Below are 25,669 nucleotides of genomic sequence, written 5' to 3' on the forward strand. Positions count from 1 at the left end.
CTCATTGATAGGTAATTTCAAAAGGTGTTGCCTACTTCAAATGTCTAATGATAACCATGTTAAGTATGTTTTTTATTTCAGTGACTGATGATGATAGAGTTTTTTTTAAAGATGTATCCATCCAACTGATCAGCATTATGAAGATAAAAAAAAGCATCAGAGGTATTACATTAATTTATTCAGTGTATTAAGTGTTCCTCTGCATCAAACAGGTTGTGATTCATATTTTAGTATGTCAGTTGTACCCTGTGTTTTGATCTTTATGTTCATTGACAGCTCAGCCATTTGTTCAGCACTTAAACCAATGCAACAATCAAAAAATGTCTACCTGTTCCATTACTTCAAAGACTTTAATATATTCAACTCTGGTGGTTTTGCTAACACTGTTGTGCAATAGAATTCTATTGAGAATGCTTGGCTGAGATCTAACCCCTCCAAAAAGGGATTCAGCTTGACTCCAAAGAGGATTAAGTTATTTGGAGAGGCTTTTGAATAGTTGTTTCATGACCTCAAGACTTCCCAATGCTATTGCAGAACTCATGGCTTCTGTCCATGATGGACATAGCATGAGTGAACCTGAGAGGAAATGGAGACGCACGTAGGGAAATATGGAGGGGACAGAGGGATTGATGATTATGACAGGTGAGGGCCAGGGTGCCGAACACTCATGCAGAACTGGCTGATATCCCACTGAACTTAAGCAGGCCTTCTAACCTGTCAGAAATCCATCCACCTCCATTTCAGCAGGAAGCAGGGGCCCCAACCCCAGTCTGTTCCTGTCACTCAGCTTGCTTTTGAAATAGCATGGGATGACGGTGATGGGCAGGAAGTAGCATTGCACCATTGGGAAGAGTGATTGTGCCATTGAGAAATTGTCCAACATGTGAGATTCCTCTCAAAAGATGAAAATTCTGTCAGAGTATTGGCAGCTCTTTTGGTATAATTATTCAAAGGATAAGAAGTAGCAAGTGCTCCAATAACTACAAGGTTGGAGTCTGAACCAGTGTTTCCAGATTGCTGGGTCAGGATAGTTTGAAGAGAAGGACAGCTGATCAGCTGGGAGGTTGCAGTAAATTCAGATCATTACGTACAGTATTGAAAGAATCACTTCAGGAGATACAAGTGGTTTACCCAGTTGGAATCAATGAATGGGACTAACGCAGTTGATTCTACTTCAGTGCTGTGCTGCCAATATTTATTCGGAGTTTCTGATTGTTTACTTGGATCATATTCTTGCAAAAGATCCATTATTTATATAAACAAGGAACTGAGAATTGTGGTCGCTTTTGCATCAAGTCCAATTTTCTTTCCCATTGGAGTTAATCAGAGAGGATATAAATTAGGATGTCAATTCAATATTGCCCTGCCTGCATTATAAACGTGCCTGCAACATGACAAACTTGCACAGGCAGTTTGCATGATATACCAGGATGTGTATTGGTAAAAGCTGACAGGTGTGTACAGATTGAAGTTTTGTAAGTTAGATCAAGAGGATGGCCAGAGGACTTCATGCAGACAGTAACAAAGACATTAAGAAAGAAACCAAAGGCATGCCCATGTTGTAGCTTTCAGACAATTAGTCTGATTGTTCACCCCTTGGAGTTTGTGTTGGAAGTTCTAATGAAGAATGAGTGGGAAGTTGCAAGACTATATGAAACGGACTAGTTTGGATTCCAGGGAGGGAGAAGGACATGAGAAACATTATAAGCTTCATGAGTGAACACAGTCTAGAGGCTGGACATTGATTGGATTAAGCTCTTGACAGTACTCAACCATTTACAATTTCTATCAATGACTCAGATGAAGGGATTGAATGTGTGGTGCCTAAATTTGCTGGTAACACAAAGATAGGTGGGAAAGTAAGCTGTGAAGAGGACATAAGACCCTGTAAAGGAATATAGATGGTTAGGTGAGTGAACAGAAATTTAGCAGATGGAGTATGATGCGGGAGCATGTGAACTTATCAATTTTGCCGGGAAGAACTTTTACTGTATGTTATTTAAATGGTAAGACATTGCAGAATTCAGTGTACAGGGGAATTTGGTACATGAACCAGGAAAAGCTAGTACGCTAGTTCAGCAAGTGATAGGGAAGGTAAATGGAATGTTGTCGTTTATTGCCATAGGAATGAAAAGTAAAAGTGGAGATGTTTTTCTGCAGTCGTACAGGGTTTTGGTGAGGCCACATCTAGAGTACTGTGTACGATTTTAGTCTCCTTATTTAAGGAAGGATATAAATACAAGAGAAACAGTTCAAGAAAGGTTCACTCACCTGATTCCTGGGATGAAGGGGTTACACAATCAGGAAAGGCTGGACAAATTGGGCCTGTACCCATTAAAGTTTCGAGGATTGAGAGGTGATCTTACTGAACGATCCTGAGGGGGCTTAAACAGGGTGGATCTGAAAGGATGTTTTTCCTTGTGGAGAAACTGCAACTTGGGGACACAGTTTAAAAATAAAGAGTCTCCCATTTGAAATGAAGATGAAGAGAATTTTTTTCTCTCAGAGGGTCATGAACTTTTGGGACTCTCAGAGTAATGGAGGGAAGGACTGAAAATATTTTTAAGGTGGGGCTGATAGGTTCATGACCACCATGAGTATTAAAGGATATTAGGGGGATAGGCAGGAATGTGGGATTGAAATACAATCAGGTCAGCCCTGATCTTATTGAATGACAGAGCAGGCACGCGGGGCTGAATGGCCTCCTTCTGCTCCTATTTCATATGTTCATATGAAAGACATTAGAGTAGAATGGAGAGGTCAATGACCCTGAAGAAATCTGTACAAACACCACAGTTGGAGCAGCCAATGGGGAGTCAGAACCATGTGTAACTGGAAGAAGAGTTCAACAGGGTTGGCGCTTATCACCAGTTCTCTTCAATGTTAATGCAGAAACAATGATTAAAGAATCATTGGAAAATTCCTAATCTGCTCCAACTGGGGGTGAATGATAACATCAGTTAGCTTTGCAGATGACGAAGCACTTGTAAGAAGCACAGAAGAAGGATTACAAGAATTAGTAGATGGACTAGGAAAAACAGGTATGAAATTTGGAATAAAAGTGAACATTAGCAAAGCTAAAGTGATGCATATTTCAAAATTGCCAGAAATCCCCTACATTGATAGAAATTAGCACAGGTGCAAGAATTCAAGTGTGCAGGAAGAGTGATATTTACAGATGGAGGAAGCCACAAAGAAATAAGAACATGGTTAATAGTAGGGAAGAATGTTTTTGGTAAGAAGGTTGCTAACCAGAAAGCTGAATAAATAACTCGAGGTAACATGTAAAGGTCTGTTGGACAGAGAAAGTAAGAAATGATTAAATGCTTTGGAGGGCGGAACAAACAAAGACACTTGTTGAACAGATTTAGAAAAAGGCAGAGCAGTATAATCCCTCTGCTGCCACTGGCAGGCATCGTGGTGGCAGGGCAGGCAATTCCTGAGGAACATGAAAATCAGCTTCCAGAAGTGGGATTTGGTGACAGGAACTTGTGGCCCTGACCGTTGTGGTGGGATAATGACATATCACCAATCCCATCACAGTCCATTGGGAAACCCTTTTGCATTCCAATCATGGGATTCAAATTATCTCTGCCTGCAATTTGCACCGTGTCCACTCAAACACCTCTCCTGCCAGTATGAAATCACGGAGATCTAGAACGTGTCCAGACCAACATGACATCTTCCGCCAGAATTACCTGGATGGAGGCCTGTGACAGTTTGTTGATACTGAAGATGATTAAGGACTCTGAAGCTGGTGGTTTCCTGAGCACCTCGTGGTCTATCGATTCGGCAGGCTATTGCGCCACTGGACTCCCCAGTAGGCGAATGGCAGCATGAGGGTTGTGTGGTGTGCTGATGGTCTTTATGTTGCAGGTTGAGTGTTGCGGGGGGGGAACATAAAGATGGGGATCATGGGATAGAAAAGATGGGATGAGTACAGAGGCCAAGGAGAAGGGCAATGAATGTTGAATTTAATAAGTGAGGGAAAAATGAAAAACTGTGGGGGTCTCTGAGCTATTTCTTGGACTACAGATCAAACTGGGGTAAAGTTACAGCTGTTGGAGTCTATTATATCTGGTTCCTGTTGTGACAGTCATGACTTCCTGTCCTGTCCAGCCACTAACAAGGTTGGAAAACGTCCAGCTCCATAACTAATGAGCCCAGCAACATGTGATTTCTCGCTGGGTTCCATGGAGGGAGATACCCCTGCTTCCCGCTCCCCATATGACTCAGAGTCGGAGCAGAAGGTCCAAGCCAGACAGATTGAGTAGGACATATCTTAAGAAGGAATAGGTAAGAAGGAAAAAAAGAAGAGGATGGAAGAGAATATCAGTGTTGGATAGCTTGAAATTTGAAGGAAGCTATTGACAAATGGGAAGACTGGTACAGGATAGAGACACATAGGAAGACCACTGAGCCAAGGAACTGACTACAGACAGAGGATATAGCTTGACAATGAAGATGACATTATACAACAAATTAATTTACTAACTAGCTCATTCTATTCTTGATCTCAAATAAACAAGGTAAGTATGGATTTCTTAAAGCATCCCTTTGATTTAATGATGCATTTAAAAACTCTTACCACGTCTCCTCTCAGTGGATCGTAAAATCTTTCTATGAGCTGCACTGAGGTGCTTTTACCACATCCACTGCTGCCGACTAGTGCTAAGGTCTGTGTTTTTCCAACCTTGAATGATAGTTTTTCGAGCACAGATACATCCGGACGACTCTGATATCTGAAGTGAACGTTGGAGAACTTTAGTTCACCATTAAAGTTATCCTGTGAGAAAACATATGGAATGGTAAAGGTGATTTCAGCAATGAAGTTGCCTGCTGCAATGATTACCTCTGCATTATGGGTTTAATTTCAGTCAAAAACTCTAAGTAAGTATGCATACACATCAAGACTCTTGTTGGTTTTTCAGGAACATGTTCAGGTTGCTGACCCACCATTCTATTATTGGACCATCAACGCCAATGTTCAATTAAAATCCAAGTTCACAACAGACAAGATTATTGAAATACAAAAAAAATTAAGAGATATTCGAAAAATGTTGAAACATCACCAAGACATAATTTAAGCCATATCTTCCAACCCCACAACCACTACCATCTAGAAGGACAAGAAAGAAGTCTCACAATACTAGTTTAAGATCTGAAAAGTTTATTTGGAATCACGACTTTGAGCGCTGTTCCTTCATCAGGTGAGTGGAGAGGTAGGTTCACAAATACTCTCCACTCACCTGATGGAGGAGCAGTGCTCCAAAAGCTTGTGATTCCAAATAAATATGTTGGACTTTAACTTGTGGTTGTGAGATTTCTTACTGTGCCCATCCCAGTCCAACGCCAGCATCTCCACATCATAAAAGGACAAGGGCAGCAGGCACTTGGGAACACCACTACCTGGAAGTTTCCCTCCAAGTCAATCAGCATCCTGACTTGGAAATATATCAGTGCTTCTTCACTGTCACTGGGTCAAAATCCTGAAACTCCATCCCTTACAGAACTGTGGGAGTATCTGAGCCACATGGACTGCAGTGGTTCAAGAAAGCAGTTCACCACCACCTTCTCAATGTCAGTTAGGGTGGGTAATAAATGCTGGCCTAGCTACATCTCAAATGAATTCTTAAAAATGTATATCTGAACCCCTCTTTATCAATTAGCAAATCAAAAATTAGGTCACACTCTAGGGCTATTTAACATGAGTCACAACTGTGGAAAAGTAATTATAATCCCCTAAAGAATGTAACAATGGGACATTATAGAGAATTGAAACCCACAGCAAACTGTCATACAAAGTCATGAAGACTGCCTATTTTTCTCAACAATGAATGACTAGTCAACAAAACAGAGAACAGAAGACCTTTGAAAGTGCAGTCTCTGGGAATATAATGTAATTAATTGGTTCTTACCGCTGAAGAAAAAAGAGACACTCTCATAATTAATGCGGGAAATTGTATTTGCAATGTTCAGCTTGTTTGTGAGTTTAGCCAACTTTATCATTTTTTGTAGCAAGTGGCAGAATGCAACTCCAAACAGTAGCAAAGTCATTGAACCCTATTTAACCATTTTGATTCTAAGTGCTGGGCTGACTTGAAACTGGGAGTGTTTCAGATCCGACTTTTAGACCTATTCTGAGGTGCCCCATATGCACTCGGTCTGCAAAAATATCAGCTATTCTGAATCATGCTGTACAAGCCTGTGGGCAGGGCTTAACGCACCCAAAACCCTGCAGCTCTGATCAGCGACTCCAACTGCACATGCACAGACAAAAATTGATAGAATGTGGCTCCCCTACCATATCGCTCCTGGGCCAGATAATGCCTCCCCTGGCCTCTTCAGACATTGCCCTACCCCCACAACATTACTGACCCCCTTATTCCCCCCCATCCCCAACCACCCAGATCAATCGTGGGCCTCTCCTCCCCTTTCTCCACCCCTCCACTAATCTCAGGCAGAGTGGCAGCGAAGCCCCCATTCCACCCCACTGATCTCAAGCAGAGAGCCGTCGGACGGAGGCATTTACCTCCTCACTAACTGGAGCACCCGAATCGGACTTTTGAGGAGCATGTCTGTTTTGCACCGATTCTGGAAGGGTGAACTCAGTGGTAAAGTGAGAAGTGCAACCTATTGAGTCAACTTACAAGCATTTAAATGACCGTCACACCTGTTTCGGGTGCAGTCCTGATCGCAGCCATTAGCGGGCCTTGGTAAAGGGAGAACTGGCGCGGAGATGGGTGTGGATCGCACTACTCGCCTCACATCTGACTTTACCAAGTTTTTGCACCCAACAAAAATCAGGCCCATTGACACCAAAAACGTACAGCTTCAACTCAGCAATGAAGAAACAAATACATATTGCAAAAGAATAATGGTATTTCAAATATGTGCATGTAATTTACATGAAACAATGCATTTCATTACTTCCCTAAAATATATAAATATGCATTTTTTTGTATTGAATTATTTTTACATTATAGCAGTGTAATTCATAAAACACATCGATGCAATCTGAAGGAAATAAATATTTGAACTGAATAGAGTGGAATTTCCATCTAGCAGGTTTTCTAAGTCATTGCCATACTATAATGTTACATTTCCAATCATACTGTTAAACAATAGCTACTACCACAAAAATAAAATGATCAAACAGAATGTGACTCTGTGCGGAGATTCACGAATGCCATGCCATTGAACCCATAGACAAAAGAAATGGATTTTCATGGGATTCAATGGAAAATCCATCCAATATACTCATGTAACCTAATGAGAAAGAAGTCTGGGCTGCAATTCTCCCAAAAGCGCTGAATTGGAGGGAAAACTGTTCTAGATCCCAACTGTTTTGTCAGTTCAGCTTCTCACGTGAATCTCCACACTCCATGCATTGCAAAGGTCATGAATATCATTAAAAAACCTGGGGGGCAAGGCCTACTCGCACCGGAGTCTGACAGTTTTGGAACTCTGCACATGCGCAGTGGTCCCAATCTATGAGACTTCCAGTTTGCTGGCCAGCTCAATCACTAGCCAGCCCGGGACCCCCACAATGCTGCCCCTCCAATCCTCACGGCCCAATTGCGGCCCCCACAACAATTCTCAGGCCAGCCCAGACGCCCCCCCCCCCCCCCCCCCCCCGGCTCGGATCACCTCAATGTACAGCCCACTCTCCTCCCCCCAGCAGTGGCCATCCCCCTCACACCCCTCACCCCGGCAGGCTACTCCCCTCCCAGATGATCCCCCCCCCCTGGGGTCAGACCCTCACCTGGAGGCAGACTACCTCCCTCCAACACACCCCAATCACAGTCCTTCTTCCATCCAAGATTGATCCTGTCTGCAGAATGGAAGTGGGAACCCCTCCCCCAACCCCTACGAATCGCCCCAGGCCCTGTTCATCCTCTTGGCACTGCCCGATGCTTGATGTGCAGGGCCAAGGTGTCCCCTGAACATGGGCACTTTAACCCTTGAGCAGTGCCAGGGGCACAGGCTGACACTGCTAGGGTGCCCATGCCCAGGAGGCACCACCCACCTGCCGCCTGACCCCAGGGGCGCCCCAATTGACCCTTTCCCCTTCATTCTGGTGGGCTCTCTCGCTAGTTATCTGCACATGTAGTGCTAGTCTAAACCCCAACGGAATAAAGTATTCCTGGCAGGGTGGGAGATTCAATTGGGACCGGCAAGTTCCCAATAATTAGATTTTAAATGTATTTTAAATACATTTAAAACAGATTTAAATGATTTACCTGCCTTCAGGCCGGGTTCCAGCGTGGTCTGACTGGCAACTCTTCGCTGGCTCTGGAAGATACGCATGTGGTCCCGGTGCATGTGCAAATCCCAGAACAAGGCTGGTGACATGCATCTCCCACTGCAACCCGCCAGAAAAGTTGCGGATCGCGATGGGAGAATTGTGAGCCTGATCGCATAGGCATCAATGGGAATCTTACAAGATATGGAATTTGAAACTGAAAATTGTACAAGTGCTCCATATAATCATATTGGAACAAAACAAAGAATGGATCATTCAAGAATGATAAACATTTCTGAATAGCAATCAAGCAAAGTGATATGATTTGCATATTACTTGTATACTGTATGTATACATATGTAAAGAATAGAATTTTTGGCAAACATTAAGCATCAATATAAATTTTGGTTTGATTCTTTGGCCTTAAAGCACGATTATTTTTAGTTTAGTCCTTGTATTTAAAATACTTACCAATGTCAGCCCATCGGTACTATAGCTGTCTATAGGTGGCACACGCTCAAAGAGTGCAAACAGGTTCATTGCAGCAACTTTTGCCTTGGCATAATCAGGAGCAAAAGAACTGCTTTGTCCAATTGCCACAGCACCGTACACAATAGCATTAAAAACACTGTAGAATGAGGTTTTAGAAAGGAATATTAACCACAGTGTATTACACAAATTCCCATTCATTAAATCATTCAAACAGATCAAGTCGACAGATAAATGAATATTTATTTTGTTTAACAAAGACCTTTAGAATTGCCTTCCAGCTCCCTGGTGCAGAAACATTTTGTCTGAATCAAGTGCCAGTTCCTTCTCCTTCAGAAGCCATGACCCAAGAGGCATTGGTCCATGGTTATGCTTGCAAAGTACTACAGGGATTTGTTTGGCAGCATGGCTGACCACGCCAGGTAGGCTGATAATCAATCTGTTTGGCTACATTGCGAACACACCTTGCATGACCATCCTGAAGTGGGACTTGAACCCAGACTTTCTGACCCCGAGGTAGGAATTCTACCACTTCTCCACAAGGCTCTCTCAGGTGCCAGTACAAGTATTATGACATAAGAGTCAGTATAAAAATGACTCAATATAAAGTTAATTCCACCTGATCATACTCAAATTCCAATGCTGAAAAATCTGATTCAAGTTCCCACAAAATAGGAAAATCATACTCGTTCAAATGACACATTCGTTCTCTCTCCTGCACACTTTGGGCAATTCACATAGTTAATCAGAAGCATAAACTATGACCTGAACAATTGTCCTTTAATTTTTTTTAGAGATCAAAATTAATTATCCTAACAGATTTAAGATAAAGAACATGTTACTTACAGGAAAACACCTTCTATATCCATTGCATTTATTGATATCAGGTATGCACCAAATCGAAAACTAGCTGCATAGCTAAAGTATTGGATAGCTTGGCTCAGTGCAAAAGCACTACCATACACCTGGGATTTCTTTTTAGCATTTCTGTAATACATATACAATATCATATTGCAATAAATCCAGAACATAATAAACTTGATATTTGCAAACATTAGACAGAGTTACAGGATGCACATTTAATTCATATTTTCACATTCAGACTACATAAAACCAAAGATTAGGGCAGAATTTATGTTAATATTCATACTTAATTGGACAAATGGTTAAAGGAGAAAGGCATTGAAGGGCTATAGGAAGAGGATGGAATCTAATCCTAGGGACAGGGGTCTTACCACCAGCTGGAGAGCTGGCAAGAATCCCACACCACCTCCTGTGTTAAATGCCAGACAGGTATGTTAGTGGCCAGGGGAAGCAGGCCTTTCTCAGGATCAATGACCCCGAAGGTGGAAATCCAGTCTCACGAAAGGTTCCAGCTGATTAGAGCCTGGCAGCTCTCCATTGAAGGCAGTGTCACTCAGAGCAATGGCTGCTGCCCCAACTCTTTAACCTGGTGTTGTGAGACTTCTTACTTTGTTTGCCCAGTTCCCACCAGGGACCCAGACCAAAATCAAAAAGTGAGTGAAGGCAGAAAAGAAATTGGAGGGAAGGGGGTCACTGGTGTTTGGCGGAGCAGGGGGGGGGGGGGGGGGGGTGGTGGTGCTGGGGGGAGAGGATAGTGGTTGAGAGTGCAAAGGTCAGAAGAAAAGGCAGAGTGTGGCTCTCACCAGTCTCTAATGTCAGGTCCCTCCATCAGCTACTGGGCAGGATTTTCCTGTCCTTGTCCTGGCAGGCTCTTCTGGTCCCATTAAAGGCAGTTCCCTCCCTCCTCCCCCATGACACCTTCCCTGGCAATGGGACAGGCAAACCATGCAAAACACTGAAAATATCAGCAGGAGCAGAGGATCCCACTGCTCGCCAATGGCAAGCTTTGTCAACCAGAAACATGCCGTGATGGGGCTGGAAAATCCTGCCTATTGAATGCCTCACGAGGAGGGATTGTGCTTGGGAGCCTGCAAGCAAACTGGACAGGGTTATTTTCCAGGCTCCCTAACCACCATTGGTTGAATGACAGTGATGGTGTGATGAAGCCCTTAAGTGGGCATAAGTTGGGGAAGAAATGAAAAGGTGGCAGGATCCCTCTTGCCCAATTTAATGTCCCACACTCCCATCAAACACATCTCGGAAGAGGCTATTAAATTTCGCCCAATGTGATTAGAACAATTTGCTCGCTTGGAGGAAATGCTAATATATATAGAATCCTAACAGTGCAGAAAGAGGCCATTCAGTCTATCAGGTCTGCACCTACTGTCTGTCAGAGCATCTTACTCAGGCCCTAACCCCATAACCTCACCTATTTACCCCACTAATCCCCCTAATCTACACATCTTGGTACACCCCAGGATAATTTACCATGGCCAATCCACCCAACCTGTACATATTTGGACTGTGGGAGGAAACCGGGGTACCCGGAGAAAATCCATGCAGATGCTGCACAACGTGTAAACTCCACACAGTCACCTAAGGCCAGAATTGAACCCAGGTCGCTGGCACTGTGAAGCAGCAGTGCTAACCACTGTGCCACCATGCTGCCACAGTGTGCGTTGGATAGCTCACTTAAGCGTAGCAGCTTCTATTCATTTTTATATCGGGGCTTCCAAATTTTTAGACTTGCCAGAATTCTGAGGAACAGACCTTGGTTCTATATTTGGAAATGATTTGCATTCTGTAACGTAGGGCCTGATGTCACTTATCACAAGTTAACAGGTGAGTGAGTGAGTGCCCCTTGTGCTGAGATTGCATCATGTTCTTAAACTGATTCTTCTATGTTGCCTGAAACCACTGTATAAAGGAGGTGCAATGCTGGTAAAACAAGACTTTTGACATCTTATTATTGCTTGTTTTATTCTCTTAAGATTTTTGTTTTTTTTCCCCTGAAGTTGTACAATCCAAAATATGTTTTAGAACTGATACAGATAACAATATGAAATTGCCCAATATTGCAGTATCATCTGTAAGTACCTCAAAAATAATGGGTTCTCCTGATTTATTTAAGAACTCAATGAATGCTAAAATGGACAAGATTATGTGTTTTTTTGTCTTATTAAATGCAGCCTTATGAGGCATAGTTTCAATGACTTATGCCATTAAACTTTGCAAATTTTATTAAGTGTTATATTGAGGACTTTTGGAGATAAACTGTGTGCTTCACTGTGCATGAATTCTCATTGAGAGTCTCTTGCAAATCTGCTTTATTTGATCCCAGAGAATTCCAAAAAATTTATGATTATTAATTAAAATGACCATTATTTTAAAATTTAATTTTATAGTAATGTCTTGAATTACACACCTGTATGGCAGCTCGAGATTCTCATTGTACATTTTTTCAAATGTCGGTTCCACAGTCAAAGAAACAACAGTCCGAATATTTTCCACAGCTTCTGTTGCTATCTTTGAGTTAAAGAAAACTATAGATTATTTACAGTGTCAAGTTTTCATTGCTATTTGCTGCTATTTGTAACTTCATACAAAACGTATCCTTTATCTGCATATTAATTTGGAGACAAAAACAGAAAAAGCTGGAAAATCTCAGAAGGGCTAACAGCATCTGTGGAGGGAGAGAATAGAGGCAACATTTCAGATCTGAATGACCCTTCATCAGAGCTCTATCACCCTGACTCTATTTTTTCTCCACAGATGCTGTCAGACTTGCTGAGATTTTCCAGCAATTTCTGTTTTGGGTTCGGTCTCCAGCATTCGCAGTATTTGCTTTTATGTTATTTTGAAGAATCCATTTCCTTCCTTTGTTTTTGATGATAACATTTTTGCTCAGCAGTAGCCCTACTCCTTGCGCCATTTCTTAGTGAGCACAGAAGCCTCAATAATATGATTCATCCGGTTCCCAGAGGGGCGTAAATGGGTCAGGATGATTCATTGCAGATTAATCTCCTTGCTGCGTTTGTGGGAAGCTATGAACCATTTGCTTGTCATTGGAATGTTAGAATGTCTCCAAGGAGAAATCAGTGAGGACAATCTTCATAGGATCTCTAGGGTGCAGAAGGGGGCCATTCGGCCCATTGAGTCTGCACTGACCATAATCCACCCAGGCCCTATGCCCCTAATCCCATGTATTTACCCCGATAGTCTCCCTGTCATTATGGGGCAATTTACCATGGCCAATAAACCTAACTTGCACATAATTGGACCGTGGGAAGAACTGGAGTATCTGGAGGAAACCCATGCATACATGGGAAGAACGTGCAAACTCCACACAAATGGTCACTTGAGGGCGGAATTGAACCCGGGTCCCTCGCACTGTGAGGCAGAAGTGCTGCCCCTTGTGTCTTGCAAATTGTACATTCTCCCCACTAGCGGATGTGACCATAAGAACTATTTTAAATGCATTGAAGGCTGTGAAAAATAGTAGATGTGAGGAATTTCTACCAAGTCTTATCGTACTAACGGAATATTCAAGGGATAGTTCTCAGCATATCTCAGCATACCAATTTCTAAAATAACTTTGAAATGCAAAAATGTCACTAATATTTTAGTTTAACATCTGATGAACTGTTTGAGGTGATACACTAACATGATAGAGGATTGATAGAGGAGCATTTTAAATTTCTGTGCTTCCAGGAGTGAGCCAGTCCATTACAGGAATTATTATTAAATTATTCATTTTAATGGCCAGAAAACCATTTGCTGTACATTTTCAAATTTCCCAAATGCACCTTCAGCTGCCATCAGAATTGTGTGTTGTGCATGTGGCAAGTCAATGGAAATGGAATGGAAATGTCACATGGTTTTTAGAAGACTTTTAAATTAAATAAAACCAGGCTATTTGTTCATGTTGATACTGCTTTCTAAACTGATGAAAACGAACATGACTTCAAGATCAATCAGAAAGTGCTGACTTCACCTTTCCAGCTGCTTCAAGGTCTTTTTTATCCCGGCTTGTGTAACCTGTCAGAGATTTCATTTCAATCACTCCGGCCACTGCAAGAATGGGTACTATTGCCAGGACCAATAAGCTCATCTGCCATCCAAATATGAATGAAATAATGACCGCAGATCCCATGCTCGCAATATTTTGTGCTATTAGTCCTAGTCTTGAGCCTACAGTCTGGAATGAAATGAAAATGGATACGCATCTTGTAAGAAGTTTAGCTAATTGTAACTTCAGTTTTTAAACTAAATAGAAGTCTATAAATGAGAGAAACTGAATGGTGTCAATGTCTACCCTGAACATTGTCTCTGCCCTTGTCCTCCTGTTAGTTTGTAATGGAAGATTAGCAAAGTTCAGCAAAAACAGGGGTAAAGGTGACCATGACAGGGGATTAGTAAGATCCAGTTCAGATAAACTCAAACAGCAGTCATTTGCATGAGTGCCAGTTTCAGCTGCAACTGCAATGGATTTATGTGGCTGAGTTTCCTACTCTCACCCAACTATTCATATGTGGCTGAAGTCATAGTAGTGGGATTCAAATATTTTCTCTTACTGCTCTGAAAATTACAGCAGTAGCATGTGCACTCAAAGCCAAATCAAATGTAAAGACTGGGATGCTGATACTTATGGAGAGGCAGGGGAACATACCAAGGCTAGTGACACGGACATTTAGCTGAACTGTTCCACTTTCCACCAGGCGGCTGGCTAAACTGAGATGCTGTTGACTCCATGTGAGAAAACCAATGATGGGAGGTGACAGCCAGGGATCATTAGGGCAGTCGATCTGGGACATGGTGGAGGGAGAAAGAGATCTTTGCGAGGTGGGAGCAAGTTCAAAATGGGACTAGGCGATCGGGGCGACCATCAATGGAAGGAGATGGTTGAACGTTTGGATTTTGGGGTAGGGATAGGGGAAAAGTCCGCTGCAACTACAGATAAGAGAAGGACATCAATGCTGATGCAGCTGGGTGGTGGGGTGGATGCATTCAAGATAATGGAGACTGAAAGATCAAGAGCAGCTGAGAGCAGGTCAAAGACTTCCTTTAGGGACCGAGGGTAGTACATTTGCTTCACTTAGGCCAAAAGAGCTACTTTCTTGTAATGTCAAATCTTTCTTGAGATTACAAAATGATACTTGAAAACACTGTCATTATTTATTATCATACATCAATTCAGGAACTTATAGGTTGGCGATTTCTAAATGAGTGATTTCAGAATCAAAAATACAGAACTGTGGAATATGTATAAAAGGTGTGTTACGCACTGTTTGGACTTGTGATGCCTCTGTAGCTAGTCTTGTAGTCAGGGCTCCAGTGCTGTTTTTCTTATCATCAAACCAAGCAATCTCCTAGAGTGAAGCAGAGACTATGAATAGAATAGAGCAAGAGAATGAAACATACCAGGAACTTGTTACTCTTGTGGATTACTGCATCTCTGGCTTTTGCACATAAAAACATACTATGATTGAATGATCAAACGCCAAGAAAACATAGATTTTCCAGCTGTTTCATTGCTTTAGGTCAATAGCCTAGGTGTGTGTGTGTGTACTTTCACTGTTTGGGTGCTCACATTTAATGTAGAAAGGCCAATCTCTCAAAAACATATCAAAACTTCTTTTTCATTAGTTTCATATCTGTTGGCTGTGACAGCTGTGAACCTTAATCTCTGTTCTGTCTTTCTGATATCATTCTTTCAACCTTACTGCCATAAGGATTTTCATGGCCTGAATTTTCAGGATGGTGGCCACTTTGTGTGTGTTAACGTGTGTGTGTGTGTGTGTGTGCCCATGTGTGTGCATGTGCCCAAGACACACAAGGAGACAAATCACCAAAAGCTTGACTAAGAAGCTTGTAAATGCCATCCCGAAAGGAGGAGAGAATGTGAAGTTTGCCTAAAGCACAATTCCTAACAACAGTTCGTACTTGGCACAGACTTGGAAAATAAACTTTGACAAACACATTTATGACCAGTACAATATTATCACAAATCTTTATTTCTAACAGTGGGCAGGATTTAATGGGCGCACTCAGACAAGACTGGAAATTCCCACCCGAAGTCAAGGGTGATTTCCGTTGTTGGATCACTCACTGACTCCGGCTCTTTGGCAGGCGAGGTGTAGAGTTCCGGTCAAAGAGTTTCACTGTGTGCTATAACTTCAAAGACGTTGACTTCAGTGGATGTTTAGAAAGCACAATATAAACAAAACCATTTACAAAAAATCAAAACACAGAAAATAAAGAGAAAAGCTGAGTATGAAACTCAGTAATAAACAATTAACACTAAAGTTTTTAAAGTTTAAAGTTTATTGATTAATCACAAGTAAGTCTTACATTAACACTGCAATGAAGTTGCTGTGTAATTCCCCTAGTTGCCCCGTCCTGGTGCCTGTTTCGGTCAATGCACCTAACCAGTATGTCCTTCAGACTGTGGGAGGAAACCAGAGCACCCAGACAAAACCCACACAGACATGGGGAGAATGTGCACACTCCACACTGATAGTGATCCAAGCTGGGAATTGAACCTGTGTCCCTGGTGCTGTGAGACAGTAGTGCTAACCACTGATAAATGATAAATACCAACAGTTTTATTCCATTTTGGATTCTTTGGTTCTGTTCACTAACAACACATTGTATTTATAATGTAATAAAATATTCTAAGGTACTTCACAGGAGCAATATAAAACTATATGAGATGATGATCAAAAGCTTGGCCATAAAGGGGGGTTTTCAGGAGAGGCTTAAAGCACAAAAGAGAGGAGATGGTGAGGTGTGGGTAGGGTGTTCCAGAGCTTAGAATCCAGGCACCAAAAGACATAGCCAATATCTCAGAGGGATTTATGCCAAAGGAGATCGCAGAGATCAGGAGGTGTGAGGCATGGAAGGACCTGAAATGGAGGATGAGAATTTTAACTGAGGTATTGTTTGACTGAAATAATGTAGGCCAGTGAGAACAGGGATGTTATATAGTAGCACTTCTAGCTTCGTTAAGACACTTCTGGCTTAATCAGCCAGATTGATAAGGAGAAATTATGTTCAGAGGTTTGCAGTCCTAGGCTGCCCTAGAGAAGTCTTTACATGCTTACTACATCACTTCAAGATGTATTCTGCCTGAGAAAGGGCTGCACCCTCTGAGGTGATTGCTTGCTCTCAGTTCCCCATTGGTCTGTCAAGCCAGCTGACCCTCTTCTGCTGCCTTAAAGAGACAGACACCACAATCACTACAAGGGGTGGTAGGTGAACGGGCATCAGAGTTTTGGATGACCTCAAGTTTAAGGAGGGCAGATTGAAGGAGATCAGCCAGGAGTATGTTTGTATAGTTTAGAAATAATAAGTAACTTGAATGAGGGTTTCAGCAGCAAATGGACTGAGGCAGAGTTGGGCCATTTTATTGAGGTGGAAAAAATTAGTCTTAGTGATGTCGTGATACATTGAAAACTCACCGCAGGGTCAGATATGACACCAACATAGCAAAGAGTCTGGCTTAGATTCATTACGAGGAGAGGCATGGTGTAGGTGACCAGGGAACAGAGGAGTTTTATTGCAGTTTCTATCTCAACCATAAGATGGAACTAAGGGAACATTGCTTGCCATGAAAACTTTTCTCAACCTATTCCTAATGCAACAATGTTAATCAGCAAGTTTATGACCCAAGAGTTCACTAAAATCACAATACATCATGTTTCCATCCCCTTTACTAACCTGACGTAGCATCGCTTTGAAGGCCATATATCTCAATTTCTGAGTGAGGGTTTCTCCGGCTTTTCCAAACATAAATCCCTGAAGGCAATAGAACAAATTTCATCTAACAACTTTTAGCTCATTAACTGATCACCAGCAAGTTCCGAAAGACAAAACATTGCTAACAGAGTTCAGTGATCTGTGCTGCAGATGTTCATTTTACTTTGCAAATATCACATTGTTTTCATCCCTCTGCCACTGACAATACTTACTAGCCATGCTAACACTAAGTAGCCGGGAATAATTCCGAGATTTTTTAATATTGCACAGATCCAGAACTGATACCTATATATTGGGAGCACTGAATCATTATATTTCCTAGCAATATTTTCTTAAAATAAAATTTATCAATGCCCTTTTTAAAAAATGATTTTTATACAATATGTGACCATTTCATACCTCAATGAAAATAAAAATATTCATCTGGTAGTGTTTACTGCGAGTTTCGTCTCATACCTCTTTCTGAAGATATCAACTCATGTAGCTGTTTGTTACTGCACAAGTGATCAAGAAATAACAAGGCAGAAAATTTTGGTGCAATTTGTGTAAAGGTCCCCTAACAGTATTCACAGTGCAGGACAGGTTATAAATAAGGAAGTTAGAGGTGCATATAATAAGTGTAATGTAGCATCCATGGGGCACTTTCGTCTTAATGTAGACTCAGCAAATCAAATTTGCACTGATAGGAACTCCATACAAAGTTATTTCATGGATAATTAAGTTGATAAACCAACTGTGGAACAGGCTATGTTGGATTTCATATTTTACAATGAGAAAGGGTTAATTAATAGCCTGTAGTAAAGGAACCTCTGGAAAAGTAACATGCCATAACATGCAAGGACGTTAGAACGAATTTCACTGTCATTTAATTAAGTCCCAAACTAGAGTCCTGGGTCAAAACAAAGCAAAGCTATTTAACCATAAGGGGAGAGTTAGCTGAAATAGATTGGGACACAAAAGTCAAACATTTGATTAATTCATATATGCCTTACAACAAATATACAATTCTTTAAAGCAGAAATATCCCTCAATTGTGGCTAACAAGTGGAGCTGAAGATAATATTAGATCAAGCTTATAATGTTCTTGAAAAGAGTGATCATTCTGAGGATTGGGGGGATTTTAGAATTCAGCAAAGGTGGAGAAAAGAATAAATGAAAGTAGAGCACTAGAGTGTAAACTTTTCTACAGGGCTGCAAACAGGTAGAGATTAGTGAAAATAAGCATGAACCCGTTACAGGTAGAGAGAGATGAAATTAAGATGGGGAATAAGGAAATGGCAAAGACATTATGCAATGTCTTCAAATGCCTCACAGCTCCTGATCTCTCCCATCTGTTCCAGCCCCACCCCTTTAAAATACCTGCACTCCTCTAAATAAGTTCCAGAAATAATGGGAAATCGAAGGTCTAGCAAGAATGAGGACTTAAAGTATAAGCAAAAAAAACTGGAAAAATTAAAGGGACTAAATGGCAATAAATTCCCTGTACCTGATGACATGCTTCTTTATTCTCAGAGCTGAAAATGAGTTTATCATTAAAAAAAGTCATTTTGAATCATTGTGGCTAGGCTGTGCCCGTGAGAAACCTGAATTTTTTTTAAAAAAAAAGAACATAACTCTTATAAGAAATGCAGAATTATTGGCAGTATGAAAAGAATAACAGCCACAAATCTTCTGATCAACAATATCTTAACATTTGACACTTGATTGGCACCACATCCACAAACATTCAATCCTTCCACCACCGAACAAAGAACAAAGAACAAAATCAGCCCGGGAAACAGGCCCTTCGACCCAACGAGCCCGCGCCGCCATCTCAACACCACCAGTCCCCCTCTCCACCCACAACGCCTGTCTAATGTTTTATGGCCATCCAGATTGAGGGAATCTGATTTAGGGACAATTTATTCCTACCAATCAGCCTAACAGCACATCTTTGGGGTGTGGGAGGAAACCGGAGCACCCGGAGAAAACCCACGCAAGCACAGGGAGAATGCGCAAACTCCTACAGACACTGGCCCAAATCCATGTGTCTGCACAGCAATCAGCGATAGTCACTGAGCTGTCGTGTTGCCCGGTATCTTGTCCAGTTTAGGCACACACTAACGACATGAAGCACTAGGCCAATCTCGAACAACCAAGCGCAGCCCCAGTACGACCCATCGCGTGTATGCCCCTTGTTGGGCACGAGGCGGACCGACTTAAAACCTGTGAATGAAAAGAGAAACCGACGCTCAATAGCAGCAGTGTGTACTATATAAAAGATGCACTGCAGCAATTCACCAAAAATACTTAAGACAGCACCTTTCAAACCAGGTGACCACTTCCATCTAGAAGGGCAAGGGCAGCAGATATGTGGGAACACCACCACCTAAAAGTTTCCCTTCAAGCCACTCACTAATCTGACTAGGAAATATATCACCTTTCCTTCGCAGTCACAGGGTCAAAATCCTGGAATTCCCTCCCTAACAGCATTGTGGGTCAACCCACAGCACATGGGACTGCAGCAATTCAAGAAGCCACCTTCTCAGGGGCAATTAAGGATGGGCAAGAAATGCTGGCCAACCAGCGGTGTCCATGTCCCACGAATGAATAAAAAAAAGTGTTAACCAAATTGAAAAAGGTGGGTTGATGCCAGAATTTATGCGAATGGTGAAATATGGGTGTTATAGCCCATCAGTTACTCTGGCATTCCAGTGCTGCTGCCTCCAAATGTACCAGAAAAAAATCATTTTGTTTGTATTTTCTTATCGTTAGGTATCCTTATGATCAAGGATGACATTCTTGCACTCAGGTTTATTGGGTTCTGAGATGGTTGAGAAGACAATGTGTGATCTGCAGACTCAGCCACACTTGAGACAGGTGGTGCTTGAACAGTTGAATAGATGGGTTGTTTAGAGGTTTTGTAAACTGCCTCAACTTCATCCCTGCACATTTCTGATGATGTTGCTCAATGTGTTCAGCATCTTCCCATATGAGCCATTTCCATTTTGGTTGGTTACAAGCCAGGAGTTCCCATGAGTCAGCGAGTATGTTTGACCTCTTCAGAGATGCTTTGAGGGCTTCCCTGAAGTGTTTCCACTGTTCTCCTGGAAATCTCCTGCCACAATTAAATGTGGAGTAGATCTGTTGTGGGAGTCGTTTGTCAGGTATATGTATGACTTGTCTCACCCAGCAGAGCAGACTTTAAGTGATCAGATCAGAAATTTGATGCTGAACAAGTTGACTTGGGAGATGATGCTGCTGTTGGACTGCCTTTCTTAGCCTTACTGACTTGGAGGTTCTTGCAAAGGCATTGCTGGTGGTTCTCATCCAGTGTTTTAAGATGTCTGTTGTAGATTCCCCAAGCTGCTGAATCATATATGAACATGGGGATCACTGCTGCCAGGTAAATCATGACCTTAGATCCTGGTCCTCGAACACTCTGAATGCAATAGTTGGGACTTGCTTCTCCAGCAACTCTGGACATATGTAGCATAAACTAAGTGGAGCTGACATATAAAAGAAAAAGTGCAAAAAACTCTTCAATCATTTTGCAGGCAGCTAGGATGCATATGGTTATGCTATTATATCTAGTACATCATTCATATATCAACTCTTCAAAATTTCAAATGAATGTATCATTCCCACTCTTTTATTATCCTAACTGTTTGATATCCATTAGCAAACAAAGAACAAAGAACAGTACAGCACAGGAAACAGGCCCTTCGGCCCGCCAAGCCTACGCCGCTCATGCTTCCAACTAGACTATTCATTTGTATCCCTCCATTCCCAGTCTGTTCATGTGGCTATCCAAATAAGTCTTAAATAATCCCAGCCTGTCCGCCTCTACCACCTTGCTTGGCATACCCGCTGACTCATGGGAAACTCACGGCTTGTCCGTATTATTTATGTGCTTTTTATTTAATTTTATTTCCCTTATTTTCCATTTGATTACTTTATCCCTTCAGTGGTGCAACTTGTTCAAAATAATATATAAAAATTGTAGTTGAGAGATGATTTCCAATATTTTGGATGTTAGTTATCCATCCTAAGTTCCCAAAGCTATATTTTTAGACAACTAAACATAGGACTAATTTTCTATTTGTTTTACTCACTTTGAAAATACAACATTACTTTCTTGAGACCACTATTAAATATATTATTTGTGGTATTTACTTACTTGCAAGAAGTATGTAACAAAGGAAACTATACCAATAGCAAAGAACAGGATAGAATAAAGATTTGCTTGTTGCCTGATCACTTTTACATCAGTTTCAGTGAAGATCTGGAGAGAGAAACAAAACCAATTAACTTTGAAAGATTAAACTGTATTTTAGTTAAGAGTTAAATAAATAGTCTTAGAAAAATCTTGAGGGGCTGAGGCTGTGTTCTGAAACATACATATCACAATTGCTATCACCTCCTCTTTGCCACGTCATCTCAATGGGAATCAAATCTTGCTGTGCAATTTTAATAATGAACGTCTTATGTCAGTAGCTCTACATAAATGCAATTCCTTATTTAGATAAATAAATTTCATACAAACTTATTAACATGAATTCATATGTTTTTTTCACTTACCATATAGCAAGATTTCAATCCTTGCATAACTGATTTCTTTCCATTTGTCTCTTACTCTCCCTCTCATGCATGCTACTCACATTCCTCCACTCTCCAAATTACTATCCCTTCTTGCAATCCAATTTTCCAACTTCACTTCCACTTAAAAATTCCACTAGGTGAAATAACAAATCACCTTGCTACCAATGGGGAAGAATGAGGTGAATTTGAATCACACCAGCAGTGGGGAATAAACGTATAATGAAAGGGCAGTCCAGTTTTCACAAGACCCAACCTTCTTTCCACTGATGTCCAACAGAATGACAGCTCAATATTTTTTTCAGAGATATTGCCTAGTTTCCTAATTTCTCTAGTGTCATTTTTACTTGGTTTTAAATCTCCAAATCGATGGAAAATAAAAACTGGTGCAGTGAAAAATTGCAGTCCTTTGCCTGGAACTAAGACCCTAGGCTTAACTCCTGGGGGTTCCTGAGGTGGGAGGGGATGCCCTGGGGGTATGGGAGGGGGATGATAGTGATGTCAGGGTAAAGGCCAGGAGAAGAGGGAGGGCAGATCCTGGAGGGGAGGCCAACCCAAATCTGAAGAGGCCTTCGGTTTAAAATGCTTTCCACCCCCACTTCCCATCCGAGATGGAGAATTGTTTCTATTTCTGTTTCCCATTTTGCCCTGACCTGTGTCTGGCAGATTAAAAATTGAGGCTGGGTGGGAAAAGGCTCTTAAGTGGTCATAAAGTGGCAGGATTCAGGGAGATTCCCATCCATGCAATTTTATGCCTGATCCCCCTGGAGGGGAAGAGGGGGGGGAACATAAGTTTCTGCACCTGGTGAGGGGGATGGGTAGTGTGAGGATACGGAGGGTGGGACTTGACCATTTGCAACTGAGCCTGGGTAGCAGGAAATGCAAAAAGAGGCCAGGTAATGGCTGAGCAAATGGTGTTCCAGCTCCTACTGCTCCGGATCAGCTGAAGGAGGACACTGAAATACCAGGCCAACTCCAAAGAAATTAAACCCAAACAATAAAATGAATGAGCACAAAACTAAAGACAGCAAGTTACTGCATACAGTGGGAAACCAAAATAAATACTTAAAAAGCATCGCACACTTACACTAATAATCTTTGCGAATATAATGCAAAAAGCAGGGTGAGTTGCTCCATTGATACTTGCCCCTATGACACCCAAAAATATGTACGGCCACTCCGACTTATTCAGTTTAAAAAGTTTTAGAAACGAAACACTACGTAGTTTTTCTTCCTATTAGGAAAAAGACAATAATTAAACACAGTCAAGTTCTTAGGAACATGAGAGTCAATGGAATATTTAGTCAGATATATGATCCACCATGCTTGAAGAGCTGTCCAGGGAAAATAAGATCATGTAAAGTAAAAATTACATTAAATTTAAGATAGAATATAAAATTCCAACTATCAGATAATCAGCGCTTCAATCAAACTAGGATCATTCTATCCAGCTGGACAGCAACTTTAGAGGAGAATAGTGGGCATAATAATGTCCATGGTTGCAGACACTTTGAGATGGTTGGGAACAGATCATGGGTGAAATTCTCCCAAAAGCATTCTAAGTATTGAATTCGCGTATAAACTGGAATAAATCCTGCTGATTGTTAAGTAGGATTTGAAAAATGAATTGCCCGCACTCTGTACACTGCAGAGTGCACTAGCCTGAATCTCGGGAAAAATCAATGGGTGGGGCCTATTTCGGCTGGAGAGGCCATCAGCATTGCACTGAGTGGGCCACAGTGCATGCACGATCTGTCATATCAAGATCAGCACATGTGCAGTAGCCCACACTGCCAGCCTCCTAATCATTGGCCAACACAATCACTGGCCTGTCCTGTGATTGCACGATCCCGCAACACGATCCCGCAATGCTGCCTTTCTGACTCTCAAACCCTGATTGCTGGCCCCACTGACATGTCTGGGCCAACCTCAACCCTTTACCTCCTGCCTCCATCTCCCCCCTCCCCAACAGCCCTGACACCCCCCTCGCCCCTCCACAGGCTGACAACCCCCCTCGCCCCCGCCACAGGCTGACCCTTCCCCACCCCAATGGTCAGCCCCAATCGCTGGCCTCCCTCCTTCTGTCACCAAAGCCTAGTGCAGTGTGGCAGCAGGTCACCCCACCCCCATGATTTCCCCCAGAGACCCTCCCCTATAGCCCTCCGGGCATTGCCACTTTGTCCCTTGGACAGTGCCAGGGGCCAGGCTGGCACTGCTAAGCTGACAATGCCCAGGGGTATCTCTGACCTCCTGGGGTGCCTCCATGCCCTTCCTTCACTCTGGTGGGGTCAGGCCACCAGCTCCCTACTAGTGCGGAGCTATTGTAAACCCGACTGGAGTGAAACACTCCTGGCAGGAGGTACAAAACAGGCTATGGGCCCGCAGGCTTCAGTCCCGTGCCTGCTAATAAGGTGTAAATCCCCATTTTAATAATTTATACTGCTCCACACCAGAAATTGGTGCACACGTTATGGCACTGGAAATCCGGCGACCGGAGACGCATGGAGGTTGTGGCACTAGCGAGGAGCCTGCTGAATGGTCTCCGTTTGAGTCTCCCATCCTGCTGCGCTGCAGCCCCCTATAGTATCTCAATCTTAAAGCCAAAAATCCAATGAACTCCTCATAGTTTTTGTTCTGTGTATGTTGCTGCTCACTGGAGGGATTTCAGTTATACTGGTTATTTCATCAACCCACTAAACCTATTAGACAATGTATTGATACTCTTCAATATCTGCTGTTACAGTTTTTAATAGTTTGAATAGAGACGTGTTTTACTTGAGAACTCTTGACCAACCAGTGACATGCCTCTTTGAGGTGGAGAAGGGCTTGAGTTAGTTGGGGCACTTCTGGAGATAAGGTGGTGTCATGATAACTCCAAATTGACTCCTTTGAATATCAGAAAAATTCCCGAGAGATCTGGTAATCTGATGCCTGAGACAGGCAGACCCAAGTTACTTCAGGAAATTATCCATAAAGCTCTTTGGTTCACTATCGCAACCGACAATCGATCATGCTGCCACAGGGTTGCCTGGCCCTGGAGAACTCTGCCAGCTGGGCAATAGGATGTCCTGCTCTGGCAAGTTGCATGGCATGTGCTGGTTAAACTCTGGCAGAGCACACTTCATGCCACAACCTGCACTTAAATTCTATGCTCTCAAGTTGTTGCACCCGTGAGTTCACATTTCATATTGTGCATACAAAAACCTACAAGTAGGTAGTAATTTCTCTCTACATTAGTCTCTGAAACATGAAGATTTTCTGCAAATATCAGACAACTAGCTGATCAAAAAATCTCTCCGTTGAAGTGGAAAATAATTTAGTGAGTAGGAATGAGCAAGATCAGAGTTTTAAAAATTACGGTTGCTCTACTTGTAAGACCAGGAGTAAATGCAAGACTAAGATTGCATTACCTCTGCCTGTTTTTCCTCCACTTTGGTTTCAATCTGAGTGTTGCTTTTAGTACTTGATTTGTTGGATAATGTGCGCCAGTGAAGATCACTCTCAGATTCATCTTGTTCTGTTTCATATTCTGTTCCTTTTTCTTCCTCTGTACTTTTAAACGTCTTTAGACATATGAAAAAAGAAATCATTTATTATAATTAATCGGAACATAAATTTACCAGCTGACAAGAGTAAATTGTATTTTTTCCCTGTTTGGAGATGATTTGAATAGTAACTTCTGAACAATTCCATTTCCACCTTAGAATAATTTAATTGTGAATCATTGTAATTTAA

At 42.0% G+C, this 25,669-nt stretch overlaps 1 protein-coding gene across 1 annotated transcript in view; it reads right to left on the reverse strand.

The window, feature by feature from the left end:
- LOC145355250 (ATP-dependent translocase ABCB1-like) overlaps nucleotides 1–25,669 on the reverse strand; it is a 73,211-nt gene that overhangs the window by 15,997 nt on the left and 31,545 nt on the right. Inside the window, exons 12-21 of the mRNA XM_080207121.1 lie at nucleotides 25,345–25,497; nucleotides 23,022–23,168; nucleotides 21,516–21,620; nucleotides 17,318–17,395; nucleotides 14,884–14,967; nucleotides 13,593–13,796; nucleotides 12,024–12,124; nucleotides 9,581–9,721; nucleotides 8,717–8,873; nucleotides 4,589–4,786 (exon numbers count right to left, since the gene is read on the reverse strand). Coding sequence (XP_080063247.1) covers nucleotides 4,589–4,786; nucleotides 8,717–8,873; nucleotides 9,581–9,721; nucleotides 12,024–12,124; nucleotides 13,593–13,796; nucleotides 14,884–14,967; nucleotides 17,318–17,395; nucleotides 21,516–21,620; nucleotides 23,022–23,168; nucleotides 25,345–25,497 — 1,368 coding nt within the window. The remainder of the gene's footprint in view (nucleotides 1–4,588; nucleotides 4,787–8,716; nucleotides 8,874–9,580; nucleotides 9,722–12,023; nucleotides 12,125–13,592; nucleotides 13,797–14,883; nucleotides 14,968–17,317; nucleotides 17,396–21,515; nucleotides 21,621–23,021; nucleotides 23,169–25,344; nucleotides 25,498–25,669) is intronic.

This window comes from Carcharhinus amblyrhynchos, chromosome 2 (genome assembly GCF_965287045.1).
Source record: "Carcharhinus amblyrhynchos chromosome 2, sCarAmb.v2.hapA, whole genome shotgun sequence".
In the NCBI taxonomy this organism is placed as follows: domain Eukaryota; kingdom Metazoa; phylum Chordata; class Chondrichthyes; order Carcharhiniformes; family Carcharhinidae; genus Carcharhinus; species Carcharhinus amblyrhynchos.